Source organism: Notolepis coatsorum, assembly GCF_963971535.1.
Source record: "Notolepis coatsorum genome assembly, chromosome: 9".
Lineage (NCBI taxonomy): Eukaryota > Metazoa > Chordata > Actinopteri > Aulopiformes > Paralepididae > Notolepis > Notolepis coatsorum.
This window is the reverse complement of record NC_140173.1, coordinates 145361265-145377503: the sequence shown is the minus strand read 5'-3', so window position 1 is coordinate 145377503 and position 16239 is coordinate 145361265. Positions and strand designations below refer to the sequence as shown.

Sequence of the window (16239 nt, the reverse complement as noted above, 5' to 3'; positions counted from 1 at the left end):
TTTAGTTGGGCTGGGGCTTCTCCCTGGGCTGGGTCTGGAAAGTTGATTTAATAAAAGAAAGACTAATTTATTCAGATTAATCACTTTATTCAAATTGAGGATTTAGTTTGAGGATATATATAAAAAATAATAATAATTAAAAAAAAACGATTAAAAAAATATATTATTAAAAACGAAGGTTCGAACGTCCGTTCGAAAAACCCTGACGAAGTTCGAATCCCAAAAGCAGGCTTCGGGGACAGCCTTAGTCACAGCTAATCCAGGTGGTGAGCTACCTCTTTGAGTTGTCTGAAGAGTTTCCTCTTGCTGATGGCCTCCTCAGCCTGCTGCTCCTTAGTGAGCTTGATGAAGTCCCTGCAGCGCTGTGGCTTGATGCTCATGTGAGTGTAGACGCGCTCCGCTATGCTGCTGAAGATCACGTTCAGAGACCTGGGCAGGATCCCCACATCCGCATCTGGACCTGGTGAACAGGACAACACTTATTATTATTATTATTATTATTACTATGCCATACAAAGTGGTTAGGAGTTTGTCCTGGCACGCTCGCGGCTAGGCCTGTCCTCGACTAGGACTTTGTTGACAAGAGTTAATTTCAATGACAGATCTGTCAAATTGTGTTTCCCACATGCAGTCATGTAGAAGGACCCATTAAAATGTTTGCCAAGTAAGTACAGATCAGTCACATTTCAGTGACTTTTTCCTGTCTAATTTGAATGAAAGTCAATGAAGAAATCGGACAGGAAAAAAAAGTCAATGAAATTGCACAGATGTACTTATAGTAAGAGTTTTTTTGCCTTTATCATTTGCTCCCATCCCCCAATTTAGTCATTATGCCAATTCCCTACCTGGGCTTTGGGCTGCCCTACTGTCGGTCTGGGGAGAGTGTAGACTACTGCATGCTGCCAGTCTGGGGAGGGTGTAGACTACCACATAATGCCCTATTGTCTGTCTGGGGAGGGTGTAGACCAGTGGTGCCAAACCAGTCGATCGTGATCGACAGGTAGATCGCGGGCTGATTTCAAGTAGATCTCGATTAATAAAATTAGATAATAAAAAAAAAAAAAAATCAAAATTAACTCTGCCTCTCCTTGTTAACTACAACAAGCAATGCTGTTTGTTATTTAAGATGAAGTCGGACTCGGCACTGACAGATTTGTGTTCATTATGCTGCTTTTATAAAGCCTCAAATGACGGCTTACAATATACAATTTTGGCTGGTAGCTCTCGGCTAGGTGGTAAATTAAAAAGTAGATATTGGTTCAAAAAAGGCTGGGCACCCCTGGTGTAGACTGTAGACTACCACATAATGCCCTATTGTCTGTCTGGGGAGGGTGTAGACTACCACATGCTGCCTTACCGTCAGTCTGGGGAGGGTGTAGACTACCACATAATGCCCTAGTGTCTGTCTGGGGAGGGTGTAGACTACCACATGCTGCCCTATTGTCTGTCTGGGGAGGGTGTAGACTACCACATGCTGCCCTACTGTCGGTCTGGGGAGGGTGTAGACTACCACATAATGCCCTATTGTCTGTCTGGGGAGGGTGTAGACTACCACATGCTGCCCTACTGTTAGTCTGGGGAGGGTGTAGACTACCACATGCTGCCCTACTGTCTGTCTGGGGAGGGTGTAGACTACCACATGCTGCCCTACTGTTGGTCTGGGGAGGGTGCAGACTACCACATGCTGGCCTACAGTCTGTCTGGGGAGGGTGTAGACTACCACACAATGCCCTACTGTTGGTCTGGGGAGGGTGTAGACTACCACACATGCTGCCCTACTGTCGGTCTGGGGAGGGTGTAGACTACCACATGCTGCCCTACTGTCAGTCTGGGGAGGGTGTAGACTACCACATAATGCCCTATTGTCTGTCTGGGGAGGGTGTAGACTACCACATGCTGCCCTACCATCGGTCTGGTGAGGGTGTAGACTACCACATGCTGCCTTACCGTCGGTCTGGGGAGGTGGTAGACTACCACATGCTGCCTTACCGTCGGTCTGGGGAGGTGGTAGACTAGTACCACATGTTGCCCTACCATCAGTCTGGGGAGGGTGTAGACTACATGCTGCCCTACCGTCAGTCTGGGGAGGGTGTAGACTATCACATGATGCCCTACTGTCGGTCTGGGGAGAGTGTAGACTACCACATGCTGCACTACCGTCAAACTGGGGAGGGTGTAGACTACCACATGCTGCCTTACCGTTGGTCTGGGGAGGGTGTAGACTACCACATGCTGCCTTACCGTCAGTCTGGGGAGGGTGTAGACTACCACATGCTGCCCTACCGTCGGTCTCAGTTTGCTTTGTGCTCGCGAACTTGAGCACAGTTTTCAATAAATACACAAAAACAAAACAGTTGAACTGACCTAGAAATGTGAATGTCTTCCCAGAGTTGGTGACGCCGTAGGTGAAGACTAGAGAGTTGTCACCGTCCAGGACGTCTTTGACCAGACTATTCATGGTGCCCTCGAACAGCTCTTTCTGGCTGGTCCTTGGTCCGTACACCTGTGTGGAGTTCAAACCGGAGACAGGAGGAGGAATCACTTGCTAGTTTTGATGGGAAAATCTGTTAACGCTGAAGACGGCAGCAACAACAAAAACTATTAGCTATGAAATTAAATAAAAATATGAAAAAAAAAAAAAAAAAAAAGTTCTGGATTGATTGCATTTCTCCAACCAATCACAGTCGTCTAGGGTGGGTGTTGTGAAGGGCCAGATTAAACCGAATATATATATTTATTATATATATATATTTAATTGTATTTGTATATTCTCTAATATTCCTTGATATCCCTTGTATATTCCTTGTACAATATGCATTGAATATCCATTCTAGCCTACTGAACATCCCATAATAGTCTCCATTCTACTATTGGTCGAGACCTTGGTGCCAGGCTGCCATACCTCCCAGACCCAGTTCAAACGTACCGCTCAACATGTACGAACAAGTCCTAGTTCCGCGTAGGAATCTGGCTACCGCACCACTAATGGGACTATTTGTTCATAGTGCGTATATATACTGCGCTACTAAAGTAGGACTTCCTTTTCAGTCCAGTTTCTTACCCTCCAATAGAGTCACAGACGTAAAGCCTCCCCGCGACGCCACGTGTGGGAGTAAGGCCAAGTTCGGCTTACTATCGGTATTGAGACATCGTGTATATTAATATTTGAATAGTCATATTTGGCACTATATCGTCGAGTTGGACGTAGTCTATTAAGCTAATAATAGTCTGTTAATATATAGTGCTTCGTGCGGTGAGAATACTACCGTAGTCAGTACCCCATCGTTTCTGGCAGAGAACTGGCTGCTTATCCAGGGTGGTTGACACCACGTGAAGCTGCACCCGAGGAGCCCCAGAGCCGACGAGCGAGTGGACCTGTATACCGGATTATTCTACCGACGACAGCCCGCCTTCCCCGGCACGGATTATGCTTTGTATACGTTGATTATTCCATGGATAAAGACCCCTGACACTGCCGTGTGTTGGAACCCCCCCCCCTGGAGAGGACGCAAGGTGAGGAGACGCTCTGCAAGACGAGGTCGCTTCACGTCTCTCCCCCGTGGACCGGAGAGAGCCGGCTCACAGAGAGTCCACCTGCTTTCATCTGTGGTCCAAGGATCGCCGGCGCATTGAACGGCACTACAGTGGGTTCACCTGGGATACCCTTGGCCGGATGAGGCAGCCGGATTCTACCCCCCCCCCCCCTTCCTACTCCTGTCGGCTTACAAGCGACCGGATTAACCCCCCCTAGTGTATCCAGCCTATAATCATTAAAGTATCATTGCTGTTATTCCTTAAACTATTCCAGGTCGTATATGTACCACCTGCGCCTTCAGAGATTGGACATTCTCTATTGATATACTGACGAATACTCTTGCCATAAAAGTGCATACTAATTCCCATTCATAAATGTGATTGATTTGATTAAGTGCTTGCTCTACACACCATCGCTGTGTAGAAATAAAGACCTATTTCTAATTCGTACATTTGTGTTGGATCCGTTTCATCTACGTGACAGTGTTCATCATAATATATTTATGCCGAGTACTGGGTGGCCGAATATTAAGTACAAAGGTAGTGGTAGTAAGTATCATATCTAGTAATACAGTCAGGGAATTGTACCCCTCAGTTACAGTGGGGCTAAGGTGGTCCTTGACATGGAGGTTTTAGAACCACTGGGTTAGGGTTCCAAAAATCTGAATTATCCCTTTAACACATTGATTGCCAAAAAACGTAGATCTACGTTTCTGTCGCGGTATTTCTTTTATTCGCCATTGCCATTCATAATTCAGCGGGGCACCTTGTGCATACTGTTCCGAGTGTGTCAGACGGTCTTATACCGCCCTCTAACGCCTTCTGGCATTATTGCACCTTGTTAGAAACGGGTTAGTTTATTTTCCCTACCGAGCTGCGGCGTGGGGGCGGGTCCTAAACACTGGCAAAACACACGCTTGTAGGGATGGTTTGGACTACTGACCCCGCCCGCATGTTGAAGTGAAATCGGTCTAAATCACATTGCATGCGTGCACGACGAAGGATAATGATGATCTATCGTTGATTTCAGGGAGATCCGATAATCAGGCGAAAAATGACAATGTGTTTATTGAATTACACAAAAACGCTATTTCCGTGTCTTTTCCCTGGAATTGCTCAGAAGCGGCCGGACTAGGGCTGCAACGATGAGTCGACATAATCAATGACGTCGATCATAAAAACTCGTCAACGCCGAATTGTTGCGTCGATGCGGCGTATTCATTTTTTTTTCTTTTTGCACTATCTTTGTGAAAGTGGCTTCTCAGCTCTGGTCCAGCTGAAGACAAAGCAGAGGAACAGATTGGACATTGAGCATGACCTCAGAGTTGCTTTGTCTACCATCATCACCCCAGACTTTGAGACTCTTGTCAGGAGCAAACAACATCCCCAGTTATCCCACTAGTTCCCTGGGATGTTAAGCTAAGAAGTCGGCTAAGAAGGATATATTATTTATTATTATTTTATTTCATTGTGTTTTTAGCCCTAGTTGCACTTTTGTTGCACCCCCAGTTATCCCATTAGTTCCCCCAAACTTACTGTCGGTCTGTTATGTTAAGCTAAGAAGTCTGCTAAGAGCCCGGAAAAGGAGCCGCGCCCACAGGAAGCAGAGAGGAGGGTGTGACAGAAATAATCGTTAGATTAGTCGACTAATCGAAGAAATAATCGACAGATTAGTCGACTACCAAAATAATCGTTAGTTGCAGCCCTAGGCCGGACTATGTTCATATTCAAAACTGTATAAAACGGAAATGTACGGATGAAAAAATAATCTGTTTTTGCACATTGACCAGAAGCAGCTCACTGAGACTCGAGGGTGTTATTACACCCATAGCGCTACTATAAAATATAGGTTTAGCTCTACAAACTACAACTACGCTTACATGGGTTTAATGGACGGCAAGGAAGGGGTCACTTCCCGGAAGGGGCGTGGCACTCAATGTGTTAAATACATCCATGACATGTTCACAATCTGTACATCGCTTTGGATAAAAGAGTCAGCTAAATTGTAATCCAAATGTTATAATCAATCAAATCAACTAGTAGGATATTAAAAAAAATTCTTCTAATACTGAAAAACCTTTGGCATGAACATGTTATGATACAACTATTATGAAACAAAAGCCCATCTCTAACAAATTAAGTGCAAGTTTCCCTTAAATGTTGAACTCAATGAGCTGAACGTGAACCAACACCAACCTGTGAGAACTGAAAGCGCTGTCCAGTCTGAAGAGCTGACTTGTCACTGAGCCTGGCTGACAGGGAGGAACTGGGGGCCTTGAGCAGCACCATGTTGGGGGGCTCGATGGTAACGCAGTCCTAAAACACACACACACACATATAGGACAATATGTTTTCCTTCATGACAGATTATGCCTCTAACTTTCTGTGCCAAATCACAGGGTGATCGGCCCTATAGTTTGTGAGATAATGCGCAGATTTCACACAAACTAGTAAACACACTCACCCACACACACAGACGCTACCAAATTCATAATGTCCTCAGATACCCATGTCCTACCATGGACATAATGATATCTACACACTACTATCAATTTTACTAAACGTAGATTTTGTCTGGCAGTTATTGGTCAGAATCAGAAACCAATTCCACTCTTGGAAAAACCTTGACAAATAGGCATTATAAGTAGAACAAGGAATTTGATCACAGTAGTTAGCATGTCCAGGGAGGTTAAGATAGGAAACCAAGATGATGGCAAAATGACATGTGCCATTTAGGATAGGGTAAGGTAGGATAGGGTAGGGTAGGACAAGCACTTGGGGTTTTTCTCTGCAACTAGGCCTCCCTTAACACTTTCAGAGCCCTTGCTTAACCTTGATTTACCGGTTGAATGCCCACCATCCACTTCAATGTTAGCGTTAAAAACGCCTAATCTATGTTTTAAATTGTGTCTAATCTATGGTATATGTGTACGTATGCACGCTAGAGACGCGAGCTGAAAAATCGATTCTCCGATTTCCTCATCAGCGATTGCGCACACACATAGGGCAAACACTGAGATCTCAGCGAATACAACTCTGATTATCCCAAGACTGGTAAAATAGATTCCTTACCTCAGATCAGATGTTCCCCAAAAAGATCATTCCAATTCCTGATCGCCATTCCAAATATCGATCACGCTTATCTAAGCGACTGACCTGCAGTTACACAGGGATAGACGATAGGGGGCGCTTTTTTCCATTCTGAGCTGCTGGAGGAGCTGCTGTACCAACGGGAGACTCGGTTGATGAAATATGAAATCAGATCGCTAATAAACAAATAAAACTATATTTGTCGTCGTGGGCACTGAAAGTGTTAAAAAGGAAAAACAGCCATAATAAGCAAAAGGATAAATTGCGATTATGAATAACCCTGAGAAAACCCATGGCAGTCAGATAGGTTGTTGAGGGCAGAACAGAATGATTAAGTAGGGCTGGGCAAGTGGGCGGCTAGGTGACGCTAGGATTCGCGTGTTCGAATCCAGCTCTCCACATTGTTTTCAGTTTAGCTGGTCGTCCGCAGTAATACACATTGGCCGTATTACGGGGAGGGAAAACTGAAGGGTGGGGATCGAACGTTGTGAACAAGCGACTCCTACAAGTCGGTTGGTGCGCCTGCGCAGTAGAATCAGGAAGTGTCGGGGGCAGCGTGAGCCTCCCACGCGTTACTCCTCGACACAGAGATCGAGCTGCGCAGGTGAAAAGATGCGACTGCTGTTACCTCAAGTACCGGAGGGGACTTGTGCTATGTATGACTTAGTCCACATTGCAGCCGGCTTGTGGGAGGCAAGAAACAGCGTTCGTGACAGGGGAGGGTTGAATTGGATGATACGAAATTGGGATGGGAGAAAAATATAGAAAAATGGGAGAAAAAGTGGATCAAAAAAAAAGTAGGGCTGGGCAAATAATCAAATTATATTTTGGCTTCCAACAATTATGAAAACAAGATAAGTCGACTTTAGCCGGGTCATGTTTTTGAACTAGGTCATTTTTATCCAGGTCATGCCTTTTAGTGTTTTAGTTTTCCAGCTGAATTATATTTTAAAATGTAATCCATTGTTAACCCTTTCACTACCGCACTAGACAGTAGTGTTGATATAAATGCAAGATTTCCAAAGTCAATGAGTAGTCGTGTTAAATAATAGTGATGATTTTTGCCATAAGCGAGCAGCACTACAATTCAGGTGGTATTTTTCCGTCGTACCTGTGCCTCTCCATCGTCGCTCTCTGCTGCCGTGAGTGGCCGGATGCGCAGGTACACTTGCAGGTGTTCCTTCTCCCCCAGGAGAGCGTTCTGCAGGACATTCAGGTGAAGCCCACAACCAGAGTGAAGGATTGATTGATTGATTTTATTTATGGATCCCAAAGACACAACAAATCCAAGGGATGACATGCAAAAGTGACAACACTTATTTCCAGCATGGTCCCCGATGTAACTTCTGACCAAAGGATACATAATACAAATAACATAATAAAAACACATGAAGCAAAATACAAAATCCAATACAACAAATCCATATTCTAAAAACAAGTCAATATCATCCTGACCAAATACCATAAAATAGCGCATTTCTTATACCATAATTAAAACAACAATACATGTATGACCCGACAGCTATCCGGCCACTTTACCCCAGAGATATGAGCGAACCTGACCTTTAAATATTCCTCTCTAGAACCTGACAGTTTTATCCTAAGTTCCACATTGAGATACCGGTGTAGAAAAATTTGCTCCGAGACATTTTTTACTTGACCCGCGGCACCTTACAAGAGCGAATACTGGCCCTGGTATCGTGCCCATGCTGCGTATGGAATAGGGATGGGCATGAGTAATCACTCGTAGCTATGAGAATTTTTTTTTAACAAGTATCGAAATTATAAATTTTTATGAAATTTTTATTATATATATATTTTTTTACATATCTTTTCACATGTATGTGTACGATTATAACCGTTTGTTGGTTTCCTTAAACATATATACGTGAATTAACAAAAATAAGTAAAACATTTTAATAATTTCTTTTTGAAAATAATCAAATATATATATATATATATTTTTTTTTCCCTTTTCGAGTAATACACGATCAATAGAGTATAGCATGCGATCAATCGATCTGGATTTTGCTTTAGAATGCCCATCCTAGTATGGACCATATTGATCCGATACTTCAGATAGCTTGGGCCTTGGGGCTGTACTATTTACTAACTACAGTATTGAACATGTGGTTCAGTTTCACCTGTTCAACCCTGAGGTGCACTGGTAGCAGTCCCACCTTTATGAATTCGGCACTTCCTACATGCGTTCTGGGAGGCACACCTAGTATGTACCGAATAGTGTTTGTTTTGCATCACCTGGGCCCTCATTTATCAATGGTGCGTACGCACAGATATGTGCGTAACCCGTGCGTACGATAATTTCTAAGCAAAGTGTGGGACTTATCAATTTGAACGTGTGCTTGACTTTGTGCGTATATCTCTACGCACAGCTCAGACCATGCGTACCTGGCGCCCAGCGGTAGAATATGAAGACTGCAACGTGGCAATAAGCTTTCGTGCATTAGTTTGACCGACGTGTTCGGTATGACATGTAATTCATTATAGTTAATTGTAAAATAGCGACAGTAGTGTAATTATTGTCAAACCCTATAAATAGCATTTGGAATAAGTCTTTCTTTCCGAATAAATGCAGCATAGTTTATATATAGCGTTATAGGAATACTACGGGCCCGGGGTGCACTGCCTGCACTCCGCGGGGAACTGTTTTCAGAGATAGGACAATCTATTTGCTGAGAGAACATAATATTAACTAGAGTCCGCTACCCGAGACACATTCTCCTAGATTTGTACCGCAAATTGGGACCCAAATTAAGTGTGGAACAAAACACACATGTCATCCCCATGCACATTCAAGTCCTCTAGTCTCCACTCTCCACCCACGGGTCTTTGGCCACCGGCATGGTCCATCGTGATATATTGGAAATGGATCGAGCAATAGACTCGTACCACCCATGTAGCTGTCAAAGCTCCATCACAAATTATGTGAATAGAAAGGGAATCCACTCAGTTAATGTTGCGATGTGCATTTGGCTGATACATGTCGTTGCTGGTGACCGGGAGGAAGGCACGCATTGTATTGAATTCAATAGTAATGTTATTACTGGGGTATCTGTAATTAAAATATCGCTTAAATGCAGGTGGTTGGGGTTATCCACTGATGCCATAGTTAATGACTCTGACCAACCCAACGAACGACCCAACAGGAGTGCAATTATAACGGGCTCACGCGCGAACAAGAGTCCAATACAGGAACTTGAGTTTGCCTGCACTTGGATAAAATGTTGGCAGCACTATATACTAGGGATGGGTACCGAATTCGGTACTTTTGAGGCACCGAACCGAAACACGTCGGTACTACCGAGTATCGAATCAAGTGAGAAACCGGAAAAAAAAAAAATTACTTTTTTCTTTTCATGTCAACGTTCACACGCACAATATATGCTTACCTAGGATTTGACTTGATTCAACAACAAAGCAGTCGGAGCAATGACAAGCCGAAAACTGTCGAAATTGTAGTTATTTGAAGTTTGGATTTTTTTTTACGACTGAGGTAGGTAAATTAAATTTCTTGAGACTAAAGTACCGGAAAAAGGTACCGTTGGGTACCGGTATCGATTCACAGGTACCGGTACCGGTTCAAATGTGAAGAGGTACCCATCCCTACTATGATACCCATTAAAACAGTAATTTGAATAATAGAAGCCTACTTTGCTGGAACAATTCATTTCAAACGTATACAGTGAGTGTGTGTGCTTACGCGTTGAGGCTCGCTAAGCCTTAATCCATGCACTATTTTTACCTCCGCCTGACTCGCCTGAGTAACGCCCCGTTGATGACGGACACGGTGGAATGTTGGTTCTGCTTAAATGGGTGTAAACGTGGGCTGGTTCGCCAGAGAGCACCAAGGTTCAGAGGCTCCAGAACGGAGCTGGAGCATGAACCGGAGCCCTGCCGGTGTAAAAGGGGTATCTGAGAACCAATGGCATAAGAACTACGGTAGAACATTTCCTGATCAACTTACCGGGAATATCCAAAACATAATATAATTCTCGCCCAGAACGTCAGGACTCCAGACAAATCCTATATATTTTACAGACAGTGACGGGTGAAACAACGCTTGTACACACAGAGACAGTAACCCATGGTTGTTGCATGGGGCATGTTTTCTGGTTTATAATTAGGCTACCTATCCTGTGAAATAATTCTATGACAAATCCACACAGGCTTTCAGTCTCCAACTCACCGTCAACAGGCTACAGGCTACAGGATGATATGAAAACATATTCGCTCAAAAGGGAATACCTTAAAGATCCCCTCCAGATGTATTTTAAACCCATTTATTGAATGACAATTTGTATATGTTTTTTCCAACACATTGCATTGTTTTCCATGTAGCTAAAGGCTAATGGTTCTCTGGCCTCCATATGGAGAGCTGTTCACAGGTAAGTTAGTAGCAACAATACTATCAACATAGCTAGCTGAATTAATTGAAATGGGGGACCCTGATGTAAACAAGACGAAAGTCTTTCTCTGGTCTGCATCCCCTTAACAATTGTGTGTATTGAGCCGTACTGTATTGTACCCATTCTGCAATCTCCTAATAAAATGTTTAATCAATCGATCGACAGCCTTAATATTATACATCTTCTATGACCTGCATGGCAAAGCCATCGTGTCACAGATTATTACGTGGCTCCGTTTGAGGAAAAGCGGAAGCCAGTATGCAAACAGTGCTGGGATTTATAAACATTGCACTTTACAAAACGACCGACTGAATAATATTGCAACATCGACCATGATAGTCTAAGTGTAATAATGACAAAGCCAACAAAGGAATGTCACGTCTTAATTTAAGTTGCGAACGATTGGCGAGCATTTGTTTTCTGGCAGTTGAGCGTATACTCTTTTTGTATCACAAACAGTACTGTATTTGTAAATCTGGTATGTCACAAATGTATAGATGTAGCAGCACTGTCTATCTGTATGTCATGTATGTTATGATGAATTGAAAATGGGGGACCCTGATGTAAACAAGACGAAAGTCTTTCTCTGGTCTGCATCCCCTTAACAATTGTGTGTATTGAGCCGTACTGGTATTGGACCCATTCTGCAATCTGTTAAATAAAATGTTCAATCAATCGATCGATCGATCAACGGTACCTGTGGATCTGCCAGTCCCAACTCCCGGCCCAGGTCTTTCTTCAAATCCTCCACGTTCACATTATAGTCAATCACATTGCTGTTCAAACATGACTCCATCATCCTGTGAATGAATGAAAACTTTATTTAACAAGATTGCAGAATGGGTACAATACACAGTACAGTTCAATACACACAATTGTTAAGGGGATGCAGACCAGAGAAAGACTTTCGTCTTGTTTACATCAGGGTCCCCCATTTAGTGGGCATTTCATTGATTGATTGAAAAGGTTATTATCAGATTGCAGAATGGGTACAGTACAGTACAGCTCAATACATACAATTGTTAAGGGGTTGCAGACCAGAGAAAGACTTTCGTCTTGTTTACATCAGGGTCCCCCATTTTCAATTCATCATAACATATGACACACACATGACATACAGATAGACAGTACTGCTACATCTATACATTTGACATATCAGATTTGCAAATACAGTACGGTTTGTGATACAAAAGTGTCCAGAAAAAAGTGTATATACATTTGACGTAGAAACTGTACATTGGAGGTGGGGGGGGGGGCAGAGGGTCGGTAGTGTTGTTAACGTTAACTCACGTTAGCCAAAAGCACATAAGTTGGCTAGCTCTATTGACGACGTATGTATGCATTACATATCATATCATAATAATAATAATAATACAGCCGGGAACCCGGAAGCTGGCAGTGTGGCCCTCTCTGTCAAATTTGACACCAACAAATACATTTGACGCGAAATAATTTAATATAAGCAGAACTCGCAAAACATCCATTCGTTTTCAGAAGAGAAGAAACTTACTCGACAACGTGACGTTATCTCGAAAACATTTGGATCCGAAACAGAGTGGTTTGTTTGTTGTTCGTGCCGCGTCCGACATGTAAGTAGTAACAGCTCGTCTTCAGAACAGCCGCGGTCTCGTTTAAAATATCGGACCAATGGGACGAGGAGGAGGGGTTCTTCGTCGTCTTCTTTTATTCTGACAAAACGAGACACGGTTAGAGAGCACTGCTGCCCCCTCCGGTTGGATACGACAATGCCTGTGTTTAGAATGATGGAGAGATTGATTGATTGATTGATTGATTGATTGATTGATTGATTGATTGATTGATTGATTGATTGATTGATTGATTGATTGATTGATTGATTGATTGATTGATTGATTGAAAACTTTATTAACAGATTGCAGAATGGGTACAGTACAGCTCAATACACACAATTGTTAAGGGGATGCAGACCAGAGAAAGACTTTCGTCTTGTTCACATCAGGCTCCCCCATTTTCAATTCAAATCAAATAAAATTTATTTGTAAGGCCCGACAACACACGTTAATGTCCCCATGGGCCGGACACGTCTTCTTTAAACAAGTCAAGAAGAAACATCACAATAAGTCAAGAAACAAAACAAGAACACCATAAGGTCCAACCAATTTAAAATAAATGCAAAATAAATTAATGCAATGCAACACTCCCAGAGATACCCCACGCGAAGGTAAGGAAAAACTCACTAAAACCTAGCAATAGGAAAAAATGCACCACAGGCAATGTGGAGGAGAGAAACCTTAGAAGGGCCAATTCAAGGGGGGATCTCCCTTCTTAGATGTCGGTGATAGTAGTGTTGCAGACGGACAGTTGGTAAGCATGCACTCATGTGTGTAGTGAAACACAGATGAGTGCATTCAAATAGCAACTGAACATTTAGAAAAATGTAAGATAGAGCTGATAGCGATAGCAACTGAACATTTTGAAAGATTAAAGATAGAGCTGATAGCGGATCTATTTGAGGCACAGGGGCGGCGCAAAGAGACATACACGACATACAGATAGACAGTACTGCTACATCTATACATTTATGTCATACCAGATTTGCAAATACAGTACTGTTTCCGAAAGACAAGTACTGTACAGTATGACACATGGATGGATGTACCTGTTCAAAACCAGGTTTCTTAATTGATCCCCTTGGGGAAATGCAAGTCAAAATGCACACAATTAAATGAGGGCTTTCCCTCAATGGTCTTTTAAGTTTTAAAGGTTTAATGAATGAATTAACCCTCCAACCTCCCTCAAAAAATGACTCAATCTGTATCCCTTGTCACATCAACACAACGTGAGATTTGCTCAAAGGGAATTCCTTAAAGACAACCCCCAGATTGATGCATGATATTTAGTAGGAATTCCAAGTCGGTAGCTTATATTCTTTCAAGACATCTACTCAGCTTTCTGTATATGAAGCTAAAGGTTGGTGGAAACAAACTGTATTTAAACTATATCAATCTGATCCCTTTCCAAACCCAGGACTACATTTCTCTTTCATTCCAAGGGTGGAGATTGGAACATATTTGAGTTAGTCACCTAGTAAAAGTGAGATAATTGACAATATCAAAACATACTAGGGCTGTTTTATATCATTATAGTAGAAAGCATTGCATTGCACGTGTCCAGAGTTAATTATATATATAGATTTTTTTACATTGTTTACACTGCTTTTTTATTCTATTTTATTTTTACTCCTCCACTGTACTATATGTCACCTGTACCATGTCTTATACTACCTGTACCCCCCCCCCCTCCCCCATGCTGCTATGATGCCTGAATTTCCCCAAGGGGATCAATAAATGAATAGCTTATCTTATTCATCATAGCTTAAAATGACAAGAGCAGCTACAGTAGCTAAGTTAATAATATGCTCAAGTCACCAACAGTGTGTTTATGAGCTTTTGAAAAGCAAAGTGCATGTTTTTCACAAAATGAAGCAATGAGACACTAGACGATTGCATGTATGTGTGAAAAACATGATAATTGAGTGTCCCTGTCCTTTACAGTTAGCTGGCTAGGAGAACTGAAAATAACGTGAGACCTAGCTATAGTTACCTGGAGAGTTTTAACTATCTCACCCATTAAATAAGGCTATACCATTACTAAACAGTAGCTTTTATGCTCTACTTACCACTGTATTTCTTTCTTTTATGTTTAGTATGGTTTTGTCAATATTCAAATGTACAGTTTTGCTTAGTTGTACAGTGTTCCCCACCCACCCAACCACCTCCAATATACAGACCCCCCACCCACCCAACCCCACCCCACCTACCCAACCTCCCCCAATGTACAGTTTTTACGTCAAGTGTATATACTCTCTTTTCTGGACTCTTTTTGTATCACAAACAGTACTGTACAACTGTACAAGCAAAACTGTACATTGGAATATCGACGAAACCATACTTGGTTCCAAGAAGAGGGTCTCGTGTATTCTTGGGTTAGGTAATTTACTGTACATTGAAGAGGGTTGGGTTAGGACATTTACAGTGGCCAGTTTCGAATTGCAGTCTCCCGTAAGTGTTCTTTGAGAGTGGTTTTGAAAGTGGGTAGTGATACACAATTCCTTTACAGCTTTGGGTAGGGCGTTCCACATTGATGTTGCATAATTGCGAAACGTGTTTAGTCCCTTGTTTGAGCCAAATCTGGGTTTAACATGATTTGTGGAGCTCCCTCTGGTGTTGTGGTCGTGGTATTCACTGACCTTTGGGAAGTATTTTGACATGTACATGGGCATCTTAGTCGTGTAGTGTATCTTGTAGACCAGGCCCATTGCAAGTTGCTGTACTCTGTCTTCTACTCTAAGCCATCCTAGGTAGTCAAAGTGGGCAGGGGTGAGGTGGGTTCTAGGAGTAAGGTCAAGTGGTAGTCTGACCAGTTTGTTTTGTGATGTTTGTAATCTTGTTTTTAGCGCCTTTGAGGTGCTTTGGTACCATGAGGTGCAAGCATAGTCGTAGACCCCTTGAATGAGTGCTCCTGCCAGAGTCTTCAGGGTATTCTTGTTTACCAGAGAGGAGATCCGGTACAAGAATCGAGTTCGTTGGTTGACTTTTTTTTATTACCTTGGATGCCATTTTGTCACAGGAAAGATTTGCCTCTAGGATGGACCCTAGGTATGTAATTTCATCTTTCCTTGTGACAATATTGTCACCCACTGTAACTGAGAAGCCGTCGGTCTTGCTGAGTTTGTTATTTGATCCGAAGAGAATGGACTCTGTTTTACCCAGGTGTAATGATCGTTTGTTATCAGCAAGCCAGGTGCAGATTCTGCCGAGTTCTGAGCTGAGGGTTTTTTCAACCTGTAACTTGTTCTTGTCAGAGACCAGCAGGGCTGAGTCGTCCGCGAACAAAAACAAGTTGCAGTCACAAGCTGACGACATGTCATTTGCATAAATTAGGAACAGTAGCGGTCCTAGTATGCTTCCTTGTGGAACACCACAGCTCACTGTGAGGGGGGGGTTAGGGTACCGTTTACCTCCACCATCTGTTCTCTCCCCTCAAGGTAGGATTGCATCCAGCTCACTGATAGACTATCAAAACCAATTGCTTTTAGCTTGTCAATCAGAATGGAGTGATTGACAGTGTCGAAGGCCTTTTGTAGGTCCAGCATGACCATGCCGCAGTATTTGCCCGCGTCCACCTCTTGTTTGATGTGGTCGTTCAA

General features: G+C 42.8%; 1 protein-coding gene across 1 annotated transcript in view; it reads right to left on the bottom strand.

Moving 5' to 3' along the window:
- kif20ba (kinesin family member 20Ba) overlaps positions 1 to 12673 on the bottom strand; it is a 94394-nt gene extending 81721 nt beyond the window's left edge. Inside the window, 7 exon segments of the mRNA XM_084322114.1 lie at positions 253 to 268; positions 270 to 460; positions 2365 to 2503; positions 5731 to 5850; positions 7736 to 7825; positions 11749 to 11851; positions 12562 to 12673. Of these exon segments, the coding sequence (XP_084178240.1) occupies positions 253 to 268; positions 270 to 460; positions 2365 to 2503; positions 5731 to 5850; positions 7736 to 7825; positions 11749 to 11850 (658 nt within the window). The 5' untranslated portion in view covers position 11851; positions 12562 to 12673.
- Positions 12674 to 16239: the final 3566 nt, after the last annotated feature.